The sequence below is a fragment of the Mesoplodon densirostris genome, chromosome 11 (genome assembly GCF_025265405.1).
Source record: "Mesoplodon densirostris isolate mMesDen1 chromosome 11, mMesDen1 primary haplotype, whole genome shotgun sequence".
NCBI lineage: Eukaryota > Metazoa > Chordata > Mammalia > Artiodactyla > Ziphiidae > Mesoplodon > Mesoplodon densirostris.
The window spans coordinates 74,549,840-74,567,843 of NC_082671.1; the positions used below are offsets into that span (position 1 = coordinate 74,549,840).

Here is an 18,004-nt window from a genome sequence, read left to right on the forward strand (position 1 = left end):
CCTCTCTGAGGAGCTGCAAAGCAGGAGAGAGGACGTTAATGTGAAGACCACCCAGATCAGCAGGCACTCAGCTACAGAGAAGCAGAGTGTGGGAGCAGGAATCACACACGATTGCCTGGCTTTTCAACCGAGCAATGACCCTGTCCACTGTTCAATGCAGCATTGTGATGTCCTGAGCACTAGATTAACAGTTCCTCTTTATGAGGTGTAGTGAGAAAGGTTAGCGAATAGGGCAGAGGGTGAGAAGTTGTCCCAGCATTAGGACAGGTCCTGGAGGCTGCCCACCTTCCGCTATCAGCTCAGTATCTGTGTATCGCTCGTCTCTCTTTCCTCTCCTGCAAATTACAGAAGGTGTCCAAGGCCATGGAAAGGGGCACACTCTAAGGGCTTTAGGGTACAGTCTGGACCAGATAGGTCTTCACTAACTAACAGGAATTTCCAGTATCTTATCAGCCACCCTTGGATTCCAGAACAGTCTGTCTGCCAGCATCTTGTCTTTCTCAGGAACTCTGGACAACAGCTCTTTTGTCAAAATCCTCCCTCCTTCAGTCAGGCTTCACGGTCAAGGCTGATAGCTGCTACCTCCACATTCCCACACATTTTTGGTTTCTTGTGCACATTCCAGTCACTCATCCAATTCCAAGTCCCACTTTCAGTTTCTTTCCCATTGGTCTGTGGGCCTAATAGCATCCTTCAACTTATTATAATAGTGATGATTGCAATCACCATTTTCTACTCTGTCAACAACATCATTATCATCGCAAATGCAATTATTGGTAACTAAACGTGAATACCCCTTGCTTTCAGTAATATCTGCTTGGCATCACATACTTGCCAGGTGCCAGTTCCAGAGAGAATCAGCGAAAGACCTTACAGGAAACTGAATGCATTCCATCTTGTGTGTGTGTGTGTGTGTGTGTGTGTGCGTGCGCGTGCACGCACTCGTAGGTGTGTGTGCATGTCTTTTCTTGGAACTGGACATGTGTTTAATTATAAACAGGTGCTTATATTTCCTTCTGATCTACGGTGCTGTAGAAGAGATTTTGTTAATGGATATGATTCCAACCATATCTAGCACTGATAATAGAGCCTGGAACTTAGAAAGTACTATGTAAATATTTGTGGTTAAATATCTACCGCTCCCCTACTCTGCATACCTTAGTGTTTCCCAGTGGTCTCCCAAAGATGACTACACCCTAATCCCTGGAACCTGTGAAAATGATACTCCAAAGGGAGTTGAAGATGTGATTACAATTAAGGACTTAAGATAGGAAGAGTATCTCTGATTATCCAAGTGGGCCAGTCCAACCACAGAAGCCCTTAAAAATGGAGAACTTTCTCTGGCTAGAGAGGGAGATGTGGCAGAAGGGAAGTCAGGAAATTTTGGAGAATGAGAAGGACTTAACATGCCATGACTAGTTTGAAGATGGGGAGTGCAATGTGACAAGGAGTACAGACAGCTTTAAGGAGCTGGGAGAGGCTCCCAGTTGAAATCAGCAAGGAAGTAGGACCTCAGTCCTACAACTGCAAAGAACTCAGTTCTGCAAACAACCTGATAGGCTTGGAAGCAGCTTCTTCCCAAAGCTTCCCAGTAAGAGCCTAGATGGCTGATACCTTGATTGTTGGCTTTGTGAAACCTGGAACAGAAATCAGCTGAACTAACATGGACTTCTGATATATACAGCAGTGAGATAATACATTTGTGTTGTCTAAAATTATTACATTTGTGGTAATTTGTTATGGCAGCAATAGAATACTAATACCCTATAGAGTGACATTCACATTCCTTCACAGGGAATTCAAAATCCTCAGAACTGGTCTCTCACTCACCTTTCTAGCTCTGTCCTATTGTGTTCCTCCATATACTCCATGCCCCAGCTTCAGAAGACATCTCACTACTCCATTGATCCGAGAACCCTGTGTTCTCACCTGCGCTTTTGTTCGTGGAAACGTAGATTGGGCCTTTTTCCTCCTCTCTGCCTGGAAACACCCTCCCCATTGCTATGGTCTAGTGGATCTGGCAATGCACAGAGTTTCAGAAGGCGAGTTATTTAGCATGTGTAGGTGCCCACCTATAAAATATAAAAATAACACTTTATTCTACAAGTATGTTTTCAATACCTCCTGTGTACCAGGAGCTGGGTATAAAGTGTTGAACAACTTTCTAATAAAAATATGATTGCTTGGCATTTCTTTTTCATATGCTGTGATAATAATATTTTCCTTCCGTGATCATTGGGAGACACTGGTTAAGAAAGAAAGAGAGATGAAAATGAAAGGGACCATAGATATAATTGACTCATGTTGATTATGACTTTCATTTTGAAGATGAAGAGAATTAAAGTGGAGAGAGAATGAGGGGTTTGCCTAAGGTCATACATGGGTCAGTGTTAAATCCAAAACTTAGCTCCCTGGACCCCAGACTTCAAGACCAATTTCTTTTCCACCATTCTTGCCTTCCTCCATGTATATGTTTACTGAAAGTCATAAACAGGAAAACTCAGATAGTCCAGCACTTTCAGGTATCATTGAGATCAATGTTGAAAACCTCGCACACCTGGTTTTAACAAGAGTAGCAAAATACAAAGACCATATATATGCCTGATTTTGTGAAAACCTATCTGTCTTTAATGGTGTCTGGAGGTAATATCCTACAAACATATAACATGACTATTTTCTTTCCTAAAACAGAATCTTGACAATCATAGTTATATGCAGTCTTCATATACCTTTAAAATCTCCCTACTAACAACAAATAAGTAAAAAATAATGCAGATAAGATAGTGGGCTCAAGCTTTCAACAAAGTACAGTAGAAAGAAGCTAAAATAATAGAGGATGTTTAAAACTGTGCTGAAACTCACAAGTTCATTTAGAAAGCAAAGAAAAATTTGTAGGTGTAGGTAAGCATGGCAGTGGTGGAATGCCACAGTCACCATTCCTCAGTATAGGTGGAGACCCAAAGTAACAGAAGTGCTGGCTTCTTTGTTTATCATCCTCCCAGCTGGCAGATCACACTAACAAGCTGTTGAGAATTTTTCACTGTCAGGGAAGCTGAGGGGACTGAGCTCTTGATTTTTCTTTTTCTTTTTTTTTTTTAACCTTTAAGAGAGGTGGGGCTTTCCCTGAGGAACTCTTTGAGAGGTCTGGCTGCAATGGTGGGTTGAAGTCTGAATTAGGGAATAGTACTGGAATATATTCTGGCCAGTTAATTACATCACTAGGGAAACATCCAATCAGTTTATTCTGAACAGAGCCTTTGAGGTTGTCTGGTTGCCCAGTGTCTGCGTGTATCTTGGAGTGGGTGAGTAGGAATACTTTTTATCTGATCAGCAGGTTGAGGGGATAAGAGGTATGTGGTCATTCTGCCTTGTCTTTGGACCTGTTATCACTGGGTACTATTTGGGTTGCTTCCTTCTTAGAATATTATACTATGTGATGTCAAGACACTGTCAGGCTACAGTAACTGAAACAACTTGAGACAGAGGTAAGGATAAACAAATAGATCAATAGAATAGAATAGAGAATTTGTAAATAGACTGCCACATACGAAGTGACTTGATGTTTGACAAAGGCATCAGTGCAATTCTATTAAGAAAGATTGGTATTTTTAATAAATAGTGCCAAGTTATTTGAATAACCATATGGAAAAATTTAACCTACCTTACATCTTATGCAAAAAATTAATTATAGATGGATTATAGACCTCAATGTGAAATATAAAACAATAAAGCTTCACATGACCTTGGGATAAGCAAAACATTTTTAAACTAAATACAATAAGAACACTAACTTAAAAGTTATTAAAATTGTTTTCTGTATTTATATAAAATCTTCATTTTAAAAATTATGAAAGTTAGAGGATGAGCCACAGACTAGAAGAAGATATTTGAAAATGGTTGTATCTAACAAAGAATGTGTCCAGAATATATTTTACATACCTCTTACATACTAATAAAAAAAGTGCAAACTAAAAATACGAACAAAAGATTTGAACAGGCATTTAATCAAAGAGATTATCTAAATTGCTCATTAGCACTTGACTCGGTGCTCAATATCACTATCAGAGAAATGCAAATTAAAACTGCAATGTGCTACCACTAAACACCCATCAGAATAGCTAAAATTTAAAACACTAACAATACCAAGTGTTGAAGAGGATATGGAAAAACTATAATTCTCGTATTCCTAATAGGTGTTTAAATTGATGAAACCACCTTGGGAAATTCTTCAGTGATATTTTCTAAAGCTAAATATACGCTTATCCTATGACCCAGCAATTTCACTCCTAGGTGTATACCCAAAAGAAATGAGTGTATATGTCCACCAAAAGAGATGTACAAGAATGTGCAAAACACCTTTTTTCTTAATAGCCAATGACTAGAAATAGTCTGAGTGTCCATCATCAGCAGAACAGGTAAATGTATTACTGTATACTCAGACAATGAAACACTACACAGAAATAAAATGATTTCATCTAACCCCAACATCATGGATGAATCGCACAGATAGAATGATGAGTGAAAAAGGCAAATACCAAAGAGTACATACTGTGAGATTCATTTACATGAAGTTCAAGAACTTGCAAAAGTAAGCTATGGAAATAGAAGACATTAAAGTGGTAGCAGCATGGTGTGAGAGTTGATATCAGCTATAATGAGGATGAGGGAGCATTCAGGGAGGCTGGAGATTTTCTCAGTCTTCATCTTGATATTGATTATGCAAGTACAAATCAATTAAAATCCATCAAGCTCTAAACTTAAAATTTGTGAACTTTAATTTAGCTATCCCTCTTTTTTTGAGGCATTCTTCTAAGGTTCACAATATCTTTAATTTATCAAGATCTATCTTTAAATAACATTATACCACTTTACATACACTGTAAGAACCTTTTAACAGTACATTTCCATTTCCATCTTTGTGTTCTTCTTGTTACACTTTCTACTTCCACACGTGTCATAAACTCCCATAATACATACTACTGTTTTGCAGTCAGTTGCCCTCAGAAGCAGAGAACTATGCTGAAGCAAAAGGAACAGACTTCCTTTTGAGTCCTGGAGTATTTACAAGTGCACTTTTTATGGAAGAATGTAAAGTGAAAGTGAGGTGCCTGCAGGCATGGCAGACTATGACAACTTGACCCTAATTCAAATTAAGAAGACTTTGAAGAAAAAAGTCATCAGAGAAATTAGAAATATAAACAAGAAAGTATAAGTGGTCCAAATGAGTATAATTTCCTCTGGAATAAATTTGATTTCAGAAATATTTTTTTAAGTTGATTATTTTTATAGACATTTTAAAACAGAAAAGATTTCATACTTATCCATTTAGTTACCATATGCAGAGTTCTTCATTTTGTGTCAGTACAAATTTCCATCTGGTATTATTTTCCTTCTGCCTGAAAAGCTTCCTTTAACATTTCTTAGACTTGCAATAAATTCTCTCAACTTTTATTTGCCTGAAAAAGTTTTTAGCATGTCTTGATGTTTTTTAAATGTACTTCATTGGATATAAAATTCTAGGTTGACATTTTTTTTTTCTCAGCACTTTAAAGACACTGTCCCACTGTCTTTTAGTTTAATGTTTTCTGACGAGACATTGGCTGTCTTTTTTATCTTTGCTTCTCTTTATATAAAGCGTATTTTTCCCCTCTGATTGCTTTGAAGATTTTCTCTTCATCACTGGTTTGTTAGTAAGCTGATTATTATGTTCCTTGGTAGGATTTTCTTTATATTTCTTCTGCTTGGGATTCATTGAATTTCTTGGGTCTGTGGGTTTATAGTTTTCATCAAATTTGGAAAAATTTTGGCCATTTTTCTTTAAATATTTCCTAACCCTAACCCTTTAAAAACCCTTATGATCTTACCTTTTTTTTTTTATTTTTTTTTTATTTTACAAATTTAATCAGTTATACATATACATATGTTCCCATATCCCCTCCCTTTTGCGTCTCCCTCCCACCCTCCCTATCCCACCCCTCCAGGCGGTCACAAAGAACCGAGCTGATCTCCCTGTGCTATGCGGCTGCTTCCCACTAGCTCTCTACCTTACATTTGGTAGTGTATATATGTCCATGCCGCTCTTTCACTTTGTCACAGCTTACCCTTCCCCCTCCCCATATCCTCAAGTCCATGCTCTAGTAGGTCTGTGTCTTTATTCCTGTCTTACCCCTATGTTCTTGATGACATTTTTTTCTTAAATTCCATATATATGTGTCAGCATACAGTATTTGTCTTTCTCTTTCTGACTTACTTCACTCTGTATGACAGACTCTAGGTCCATCCACCTCATTACAAATAGCTCAATTTCATTTCTTTTTATGGCTGAGTAATATTCCATTGTATATATGTGCCACATCTTCTTTATCCATTCATCCGATGATGGACACTTAGGTTGTTTCCATCTCCGGGCTATTGTAAATAGGGCTGCTATGAACATTTTGGTACATGTCTCTTTTTGAATTATGGTTTTCTCAGGGTATATGCCCAGTAGTGGGATTGCTGGGTCATATGGTAGTTCTATTTGTAGTTTTTTAAGGAACCTCCATACCGTTCTCCATAGTGGCTGTACCAATTCACATTCCCACCAGCAGTGCAAGAGTGTTCCCTTTTTTCCACACCCTCTCCAGCATTTATTGTTTCTAGATTTTTTGATGATGGCCATTCTGACTGGTGTGAGATGATATCTCATTGTAGTTTTGATTTGCATTTCTCTAATGAGTAAAGATGTTGAGCATCCTTTCATGTGTTTGTTGGCTGTCTGTATATCTTCTGTGGAGAAATGTCTATTTAGGTCTTCTGCCCATTTTTGGATTGGGTTGTTTGTTTTTTTGCTATTGAGCTGCATGAGCTGCTTATAAATTTTGGAGATTAATCCTTTGTCAGTTGCTTCATTTGCAAATATTTTCTCCCATTCTGAGGGTTGTCTTTTGGTCTTGTTTATGGTTTCCTTTGCTGTGCAAAAGCTTTGAAGTTTCATTAGGTCCCATGTGTTTATTTTTGTCTTTATTTCCATTTCTCTAGGAGATGGGTCAAAAAGGATCTTGCTGTGATTTATGTCATAGAGTGTTCTGCCTATGTTTTCCTCTAGGAGTTTGATAGTGTCTGGCCTTACATTTAGGTCTTTAATCCATTTTGAGCTAATTTTTGTGTATGGTGTTAGGGAGTGATCTAATCTCATACTTTTACATGTCCCTGTCCAGTTTTCCCAGCACCACTTATTGAAGAGACTGTCCTTTCTCCACTGTACATTCCTGCCTCCTTTATCAAAGATAAGGTGACCATATGTCCGTGGGTTTATCTCTGGGCTTTCTATCCTGTTCCATTGATCTATCTTTCTGTTTTTGTGCCAGTACCATACTGTCTTGATTACTGTAGCTTTGTAGTATAGTCTGAAGTCAGGGAGCCTGATTCCTCCAGCTCCATTTTTCGTTCTCAAGATTGCTTTGGCTATTCGGGGTCTTTTGTGTTTCCATACAAATTGTGAAATTTTTTGTTCTAGTTCTGTGAAAAATGCCATTGGTAGTTTGATAGGTATTGCATTGAATCTGTAGATTGCTTTGGGTAGTAGAGTCATTTTCACAATGTTGATTCTTCCAATCCAAGAACATGGTACATCTCTCCATCTATTTGTATCATCTTTAATTTCTTTCATCAGTGTCTTATAATTTTCTGCATACAGGTCTTTTGTCTCCTTAGGTAGGTTTATTCCTAGATATTTTATTCTTTTTGTTGCAATGGTAAATGGGAGTGTTTCCTTGATTTCACTTTGAGATTTTTCATCATTAGTATATAGGAATGCCAGAGATTTCTGTGCATTAATTTTGTATCCTGCAACTTTACCAAATTCATTGATTAGCTCTAGTAGTTTTCTGGTAGCATCTTTAGGATTCTCTATGTATAGTATCATGTCATCTGCAAACAGTGACAGCTTTACTTCTTCTTTTCCCATTTGGATTCCTTTTATTTCCTTTTCTTCTCTGATTGCTGTGGCTAAAACTTCCAAAACTATGTTGAATAAGAGTGGTGAGAGTGGGCAACCTTGTCTTGTTCCTGATCTTAGTGGAAATGGTTTCAGTTTTTCACCATTGAGGACGATGCTGGCTGTGGGTTTGTCATATATGGCCTTTATTATGTTGAGGAAAGTTCCCTCTATGCCTACTTTCTGCAGGGTTTTTATCATAAATGGGTGTTGAATTTTGTCAAAAGCTTTCTCTGCATCTATTGAGATGATCATATGGTTTTTCTCCTTCAACTTGTTAATATGGTGTATCACATTGATTGATTTGCGTATATTGAAGAATCCTTGCATTCCTGGAATAAACCCCACTTGATCATGGTGTATGATCCTTTTAATGTGCTGTTGGATTCTGTTTGCTAGTATTTTGTTGAGGATTTTTGCATCTATGTTCATCAGTGATATTGGCCTGTAGTTTTCTTTCTTTGTGACATCCTTGTCTGGTTTTGGTATCAAGGTGATGGTGGCCTCGTAGAATGAGTTTGGGAGTGTTCCTCCCTCTGCTATATTTTGGAAGAGTTTGAGAAGGATAGGTGTTAGCTCTTCTCTAAATGCTTGATAGAATTCGCCTGTGAAGCCGTCTGGTCCTGGGCTTTTGTTTGTTGGAAGATTTTTAATCACAGTTTCAATTTCAGTGCTTGTGATTGGTCTATTCATATTTTCTATTTCTTCCTGAGTCAGTCTTGGCAGGTTGTGCATTTCTAAGAATTTGTCCATTTCTTCCAGGTTGTCCATTTTATTGGCATAGAGTTGCTTATAGTAATCTCTCATGATCTTTTGTATTTCTGCAGTGTCAGTTGTTACTTCTCCTTTTTCATTTCTAATTCTATTGATTTGAGTCTTCTCCCTTTTTTTCTTGATGAGTCTGGCTAATGGTTTATCAATTTTGTTTATCTTCTCAAAGAACCAGCTTTTAGTTTTATTGATCTTTGCTATCGTTTCCTTCATTTCTTTTTCATTTATTTCTGATCTGATTTTTATGATTTCTTTCCTTCTGCTAACTTTGGGATGTTTTTGTTCTTCTTTCTCTAATTGCTTTAGGTGCAAGGTTAGGTTGTTTATTCGAGATATTTCCTGTTTCTTAAGGTGTGATTGTATTGCCATAAACTTCCCTCTTAGAACTGCTTTTGCTGCATCCCATAGGTTTTGGGTCGTGTGTCTCCATTGTCATTTGTTTCTAGGTATTTTTTAATTTCCTCTTTGATTTCTTCAGTGATCACTTCGTTATTAAGTAGTGTATTGTTTAGCCTCCATGTGTTTGTATGTCTTACAGCTTTTTTCCTGTAATTGATATCTAGTCTCATAGCATTGTGGTCGGAAAAGATACTTGATACAATTTCAATTTTCTTAAATTTACCAAGGCTTGATTTGTGACCCAAGATATGATCTATCCTGGAGAATGTTCCATGAGCACTTGAGAAAAATGTGTATTCTGTTGTTTTTGGATGGAATGTCCTATAAATATCAATTAAGTCCATCTTGTTTAATGTATCATTTAAAGCTTGTGTTTCCTTATTTATTTTCATTTTGGATGACCTGTCCATTGGTGAAAGTGGGGTGTTAAAGTCCCCTACTATGATTGTGTTACTGTCGATTTCTCCTTTTATGGCTGTTAATATTTCCCTTATGTATTGAGGTGCTCCTATGTTTGGTGCATAAATATTTACAATTGTTATATCTTCTTCTTGGATTGATCCCTTGATCATTATGTAGTGTCCTTCTTTGTCTCTTCTAGTAGTCTTTATTTTAAAGTCTATTTTGTCTGATATGAGAATTGCTACTCCAGCTTTCTTTTGGTTTCCATTTGCATGGAATATCTTTTTCCATCCCCTTACTTTCAGTCTGTATGTATCTCTAGGTCTGAAGTGGGTCTCTTGTAGACAGCATATATATGGGTCTTGTTTTTGTATCCATTCAGCCAGTCTGTGTCTTTTGGTGGGAGCATTTAGTCCATTTACATTTAAGGTAATTATTGATATGTATGTTCCTATTCCCATTTCCTTAATTGTTTTGGGTTCGTTATTGTAGTTCTTTTCCTTCTGTTGTGTTTCTTGCCTAGAGAAGTTCCTTTAGCATTTGTTGTAAAGCTGGTTTGGTGGTGCTGAACTCTCTCAGCTTTTGCTTGTCTGTAAAGGTTTTAATTTCTCCATCAAATCTGAATGAGATCCTTGCTGGGTAGAGTAATCTTGGTTGCAGGTTTTTCTCCTTCATCACTTTAAGTATGTCCTGCCACTCCCTTCTGGCTTGTAGAGTTTCTGCTGAGAGATCAGCTGTTATCCTGATGGGGATTCCCTTGTGTGTTATTTGTTGTTTTTGCCTTGCTGCTTTTAATATGATTTCTTTGTGTTTAATTTTTGACAGTTTGATTAATATGTGTCTTGGTGTATTTCTCCTTGGATTTATTCTGTATGGGACTCTCTGTGCCTCCTGGACTTGATTAACTATTTCCTTTCCCATATTAGGGAAGTTTTCAACTATAATCTCTTCAAATATTTTCTCAGTCCCTTTCTTTTTCTCTTCTTCTTCTGGAACCCCTATAATTCGAATGTTGGTGCGTTTAATGTTGTCCCAGAGGTCTCTGAGACTGTCCTCTGTTCTTTTCATTCTTTTTTCTTTATTTTGCTGTGCAGCAGTTATTTCCACTATTTTATCTTACACCTCACTTATCCGTTCTTCTGCCTCAGTTATTCTGCTATTGATCCCATCTAGAGTATTTTTTATTTCATTTATTGTGTTTTTAATCGATGCTTGATTCGTCTTTAGTTCTTCTAGGTCCTTGTTAACTGTTTCTTGCATTTTGTCTATTCTATTTCCAAGATTTTGGATCATCTTTACCATCATTATTCTGAATTCTTTTTCAGATAGACTGCCTATTACCTCTTCATTTGTTAGGTCTGGTGGGTTTTTATCTTGCTCCTTCTCCTGCTGTGTGTTTTTCTGTCTTCTCATTTTGCTTATGTTACTGTGTTTGGGGTCTCCTCTTTGCAGGCTGCAGGTTCGTAGTTCCCGTTGTTTTTGGTGTCTGTCCCCAGTGGCTAAGGTTGGTTTAGTGGGTTGTGTAGGCTTCTTGGTGGAGGGGACTACTGCCTGTGTTCTGGTGGATGAGGCTGGATCTTGTCTTTCTGGTGGGCAGGTCCACGTCTGGTGGTGTGTTTTGGGGTGTTTACGGACTTTTTATGATTTGAGGCAGCCTCTCTGCTAATGGGTGGTGTTGTGTTCCTGTCTTGCTAGTTGTTTGGCATAGGGTGTCCAGCACTGTAGCTTGCTGGTCGTTGAGTGAAGCTGGGTGCTGGTGTTGAGATGGAGATCTCTGGAAGATTTTCGCCGTTTGATATTATGTGGAGCTGGGAGGTCTCTTGTGGACCAGTGTCCTGAAGTTCGCTCTCCCACCTCAGAGGCACAGCACTGACTCCTGGCTCCTCAATTTGGGATGATTTGTTGTCTATTCATGTATTCCACAGATGCAGGGTACATGAAGTTGATTGTGGAGCTTTAATCCGCTGCTTCTGAGGCTGCTGGGAGAGGTTTCCCTTTCTCTTCTTTGTTCTCACAGCTCCTGGGTCTCAGCTTTGGATTTGGCCCCGCCTCTGCGTGTAGGTCGCCGGAGGGCGTCTGTTCTTCGCTCAGACAGGACAGGGTTAAAGGAGCAGCCTCTTCGGGGACTCTGGCTCACTCAGGCCGGGCGGGAGGGAGGGGCACGGAGTGCGGGGCGTGCCTGCAGCGGCAGAGGTCGGCGTGATGTTGCACCAGCCCGGGGCGCGCCGTGCGTTCTCCCAGGGAAGCCGCCCCTGGATCCCGGGACCCCGGCAGTGGCAGGCTGCACAGGCTCCCGGAAGGGCGGTGTGGACAGTGTGCTGCGCTCGCACACAGGCTTCTTGGCGGCGGCAGCAGCAGCCCCAGCGTCCCACGCCCGTCTCTGGGCTCCGCGCTTTCAGCCGCGACTCGCGCCCGTCTCTGGAGCTCCTTTACGCGGCGTTCTTAATCCCCTCTCCTCGCGCACCAGGAAACCAAGAGGGAAGAAAAAGTCTCCTGCCTCTTCGGCAGCTCCAGAGTTTTCCCGGACTCCCTCCCGGCTAGCTGTGGCACATTAGCCCCCTTCAGGCTGAGTTCTCGCCGCCAGTCCCAGTCCTCTCCCTGCGCTCTGACCGAAGCCCGAGCCTCAGCTCCAGCGCCGCCCGCCCTGGCGGGGGAGCATACAAGCCTCTCGTGCTGGTGAGTGCCGCTCGGCACTGCTCCTCTCTGCGGGAATCTCTCTGCTTTGCCCTACCCAGGTATGTGGGGAGTTTCTTGCCTTTTGGGAGGTCTGGGGTCTTCTGCCAGCGTTCAGTAGTTGTTCTGTAGGAGTTGTTGCACGTGTAGCTGTATTTCTGGTGTATCTGTGGGGAGGAAGGTGATCTCCGCGTCTTACTCTTCCGCCATCTTATCCGGAAGCCGATCTTACCTTTTTTTTCCTTCTAGAACTTCAGTTACACATATATTAAACCGTTTGATATTGTCCTGTAGCTCACTGAGGTTCTTTTTTTTTTTTTCCCCAGTATTTTTGTGCCTGGGCTTCATTTTGTACAAGTGTATATTGCTTTCTCTTCAAGCTCACTCATCTTTTCTTCTGTTTTGTCTAATCTGATATTAATCCCATACAGTACATTTTATGTTTAAGATATTATACTTTTAATCTATGAAATTTCTGTTTTTTCCATTTTTAAGTTTTACATTTCTCTCTTTATCATGTTGAAGTTTTCCTCTACCTTCTTGAGAATGTGGAGCATATTTATAATAGTTGTTTTAACTTCCATTTCTGCTCTTTCCATCATCTCTCATTTCTGGATCTTTTCTTGATTTCTCCTTAATATGGTTCATATTTTCCTGCTTCCTTGCATGTCTGGTAATTTATGATTGAATTTCATAAATTTTACAATGTAAATTTAACATGTTGGGTGTTGGATTTTGTTGTATTCCTATAAATAGTGTTGTACTTTGTTTTGGGATGCAGTTAAATTACTTGGCATAAGTTTGATCCCTTCAGGGCATGCCTTTAAAACTTTTACTAGTTTTAAAATTTTTTTAACTTTTAAACCTTTAAAATTTTCTTAGACAGATCTAGATAGAGTGATTAATCATCCCAGTCTGCCTGGGACAAAGGAGTTTCCCAGGACATGGAACTTTCAGTTAAAGACTGAGACTGAAGGGGCTTCTGAAAAGTGGGACTTTTGGTTTTAAAGTTGGGAAACCTCCAAGTAAACTAGTACAAATTGGTCATCTTGGATCCAGAGCATGCTGCAGTCCAGGGCTAATTTAGCCCTACTACTAAATTTTTGAGAACTCTACACATATTACAAGGTCTTTACACTTTGACTGGTGAGAACATGAACTATCTCCAGCCCTGTCTGTGTCTGGAGTGTTGAGTCTACTGTTTTCTGATAGTTCTGTCATTGGCCCTGAGTAGTTTCCTTTCATGCATGCTCAGGTCAGTACTCAGCCAAATACTTACAGATCTGCCTGGAGGTCTTTTTCTGGGCAATTGTATCTTTCCTTTGCTCTGCACTGCAAATTCTAGCCACCTCAGCATCCCTGAATCCTAACCTCTGACTCTTAGTGAGACTTCTGGGCACTGATTGCATTCTCCCATGCCTGGGAATTGCCTCCAGGCAGTCAGCTAGGGCAATCACAGGGGTAATTTCATGTGTTTCCTTTCTGCAGGGGTCACAGTCCTGCAATGCCTGTCGTTCAGTGTCTGAAAACTATTACTTAATATAGTTTGTCTGGCTTTCTAAGTTTAAGATGAGAGTGTAAATATAATCCCTGTTACTCCCTTGTGGCCATTAAGCAGAAGTCCTTACTCTTTATATTTTATGCCTTAATATTTTGAAAATTGTTTATGTTATAAATATTTGAAGGGGTTGCTCTTTTTCTGGTTATACCATTTTTTATGCATTCAGTTTACTCTCACTAAGACAATTAAGTATTTGAACATAATAATGATAGCTGTTTACAGAGATCCTCCTCCTGTGTATTTCTCAGCGCTGTGCTAGATGCTTCATATACACTATCTTGAATCTTTACCAAAAATTTAAAGGTAGATACTACTGATATCATTGCCTCCATTTTAGAGATGTCAAAAGTGAGATTCAAAGCAGTTAGTAACTTGACCAAACACGTCAGCTAATATCTTGAACAGTTATATTTAAATGTAGTTTCTTTGAAAATTATTTATCTATACCACAATGCCTAATGTGTAGTATTTAAAGAGACATTACATTAAAAATAGTTGGGGCCAAAATGTTTTGAGGTCAAAAGGTTAACTTATGCAGAAAATTTAAGTGACTCTGATAGTAATGTTTTACAATGTATTACTGTATGTGTGTGTGAGAGAGAGGGGGAGAGAGAGAGAGAGAATGTATGTGTGTATTTATATGCATTTCATTATGTGTTTGGTGAAGTGGATAAAGGAGCCTTACCTAAACCAGCTGACCTTCTTTGAACCCTGACGCCTTTGCATGCAATAGTAAAATTGGATCCAATTTCCAAAATTATTGTATTACTTTTCTAGGATTGTTGTAACAAATTACCACAAACCTGGTGGCTTAAAACAGTAGAAATTTAACCTCTCAGTGTTCTGGAGGCCAGAAATCTGGAATCAAGGTGTCATCAGATCTGCACTCCCTCTGAAGGCTCTCAGGGAGACTTCTTCCTTTCCTCTTCCAGCTTCTAGTTACTCCTGTGTTCCTTGGTTTTTGGCAGTGCAACTCCAATCTCTGCCTCTGTCTTCACACAGCCTTCTTTCCTGTGGCCCTCTGTCACCCCTTCTCTTCTTTTGTGAGGACATCTCATTATATTTAGGGCTCAGCCTAATCCAGGATGATCATCTCATTTGAGAGCCTTAATTATATTTGCAAAGACCCTATTTCCACACAAGGTCACATTCACAGATATCAAGGGTTGGGACTTGGACATATCTTTTAGGGGATACAATTCAACCCACTACAGTTTCTATGAGAGCTTTCAGGGTCTTCAAAATTGGCTGGTCTTTGGGATTCTACCAGGGGAGTCATCATGCTAACCTGAATGAGAGATGGTTGGATACTTCTATGTTCATTCCCGTGGTTGTTGGAAGTTTTTAGAAAGTTAAAAGCAAGAGGTGCACTTTCTTTGCTACCCCGACTCTCTGTGCTTGACCCAGCAGAGGCTTGCTGCCCTATAACCCAGGCATCTACCTTCTGTAATTACTCATAAACCATGACCAGGAAACAACTGTAGACACCCAGATCTGAACAAGATGAACTCTGACTATGTACTATGTACTTGTACTAGGTATGTACAAGCCTGAGGGTGTCTTCTGTCGAGGTATTTGCCCTTCCATTTGGGCAGCAAGACAGCCCCTGGGTCTTTGCCATCTATGAGTTAGAAATTCTACCATCCAAGGTTCTGATTCACTCCCTTTTTTCATATACTTGGTGCCCAGCTATTCTGTGTTGCAACTTTCTTCTAACTTCTTTTGCTTCACGCACAGAAGCAACAACTTTTCGTGCTAATTCTTCATCGTAATCTCACAAATGAAGTATCTGAAACATGATGGGACTGAATTTTTAAGGCATTAGATTTAATAACTAGGTCATTACCACTGTTAACCAACCTGACCTCATTAACAGGGCTTTTTGCTTTTCACCTTGCCACAGCATAATGAGGTTATTAATTAGAGCAAGAAACACAAGCACTCTGGGTTTGCTTTAAAGCCATCTGGGGAGATGGCTAGGTCTTCGGTCATAATTCCTGGTAAATGATTCCAAGGGGATACAGTTAAATCATCATGAAATGATATTTCCCTTCAATGTAAACTTGTTTTTCTCTTTAAGTGGTTTATTTTTAGGTCCCTAAAATTCCCATGTGTAATCCACCTAATATCTTATTCAGCTAAACAGTGAGGACAGTGGGGTGCAGCAGTTAAAAAGCGCAGGCTGGAGCCAGACTTCCTGGGGTTAAATCCTGGCTCTGCTACCTACTGTGTGACAGTGTGCAAGTTATTTGATCTCTCTCTGCCTCGGTTTTTCATCTGGACAAGTATGAGGATTAAATGAATTCATACGTATAAAATGCTTAGGACAGTACCTGGAACATAGTGAGTGTTTCATGTATGTGAGCAGTTGTTTTTGTTCATTAAATTCAAAGAAATAGCTTTTGGCTTCTGTGTAAGTCAGTCTAGTACTATACATTTTCTAGGATGGGGTTACAGGTTGAATTGGGTTTCCCTAAAATTCCTATGTTGAAGTCCTAACCCCTAGTACCTCAGAATGTGACCTTTTTTGGACATAGGTATTTGGAGATAGGATATTTACAGAGGTAATCAAGTTAAGTGAGGTCCTAATCCAGTATGACTGGTAAAAGGGATACAGAGACATGCATAGAGGAAAAACATTGTAATGAGAGATAGGGAGAAGGTGGCCATCTACAAACCAAGGAGAGAGGCCTGGAACAGAGCCTTCCTGCACAGCCCTCAGAAAGAACCAACCCTGCCCACACCTTGATTTTGGACTTCTAGCCTCCACAACTGTGAGAAGACAGAGTGTTCTGTGTTTAAGCCACCTAGTGGTGGTACTTTGTTATGGCAACCCTAGGAAACAGACGGTTATAACATCAAATCGCTATCCCCAGGGAGCATATAATCTGGTAGGACGGATATATTCCACAGGAATAGCAACAGAGATTTGCTAAAGCTTGCTCAAACAAATAAGCCAACAAAAAGATGGACTTATAAGGAGACAGAAGTGTCTAATAAAATACAAGTGCAGGATTGTAGGTGGCACAGAGACATCAAGAATACTCCCTATACTCTTGCCTCTGCCCCTCTCTTGGTGACCATGAAGTTTCTTCCATGCCCACCTCCTATCTCTCTCTCCCCACCGTCCCCTCCACTGGAGTTAGAGTTGCTTCCTCCACCTTCAAGGAGGTAGAAATTAGTAGCGATGCAACTTTGGACATGTCACTATGTCTCTCTGCACCTCAGCTTTCTCATCTTTCAAAAAGGGAGATAAAAAATATTACTAATTTCCTATGTTTCAGGTGAGGTTTAAATGTCTATTTGGCACATATAAGTACCCAATAAATGTTATAAGTTATTGGCGTCACTAGTATTTGATGAATCCTTATTGTTTTGCTTTCTCTTTCAGGCTGAATTCTCAGAGTTGAATCTAGCTGCCTATGTTACTGGGGGCTGTATGGTGGACATGCAGGTTGTGAGAAATGGGACCAAGGTTGTGAGGTAAGGCGGACTGAGGTACAGAAAACCTTCATTTGAGAGGTGTGTATGGGGTATCTCTCTTAGCCAACCCCTTTGCCTATTGCCTACATCCTGACTCCTCTACTACATGTGCTTTCATGTATGGAATGTCTGCTTCCAGAGAGTTTTAGGTATTATTGCATAGGAATGACTAGTGGCACAAACAATATGGGAAAGCAACTGAGTATGCTGTAATGGGCCCTGGGCTTGGAGAAAGAAGACTTGGGTTCCATTTCTGACTTTATGGCTCTATTCGGGAATATTATTTAGTCTCTCTTGCCCTGTGATTCTCATCTGCAGCATGATGATAGTGAACATGGAAGTAGAAGGCACGTATGTGAGAATACCCTATTAATTCTAAAGTGCTGTACGTATGTTGAGTTTATTAGAATAGGCTGCATCCCGCTTCCAGCAGTAGAACAGAATAAATGTTCAGAGACTCCCCTCCCAGGACATCACACCTAAAAGTACTAGATATAATATTTCCCTCCCAAATCTGTTTATAATATATAAACAGCTGAACTGGAGGGGAAGTGAGGGAATTCTTCCGAAGACCAGAAATGTCAGAAAAGTATAAATCTGCAGGAGAGGTAAATAGTATATTAAAATATTTCTATCTAGTTAAGTACCCAAAGAATGGTACAGACTAGGTCCTGTGAGGGTTTAGGTGGGGAAGAAATAGAATTCAGATTTGGGGAAGTAGAGACAACAGGAAGAAA

At 39.7% G+C, this 18,004-nt stretch overlaps 1 protein-coding gene across 1 annotated transcript in view; it reads left to right on the top strand.

Moving 5' to 3' along the window:
- The window catches only part of SYN3 (synapsin III), a 454,719-nt gene that overhangs the window by 82,518 nt on the left and 354,197 nt on the right, over nt 1–18,004 (top strand). The window contains exon 4 of the mRNA XM_060112343.1: nt 17,176–17,267. Coding sequence (XP_059968326.1) covers nt 17,176–17,267 — 92 coding nt within the window. The remainder of the gene's footprint in view (nt 1–17,175; nt 17,268–18,004) is intronic.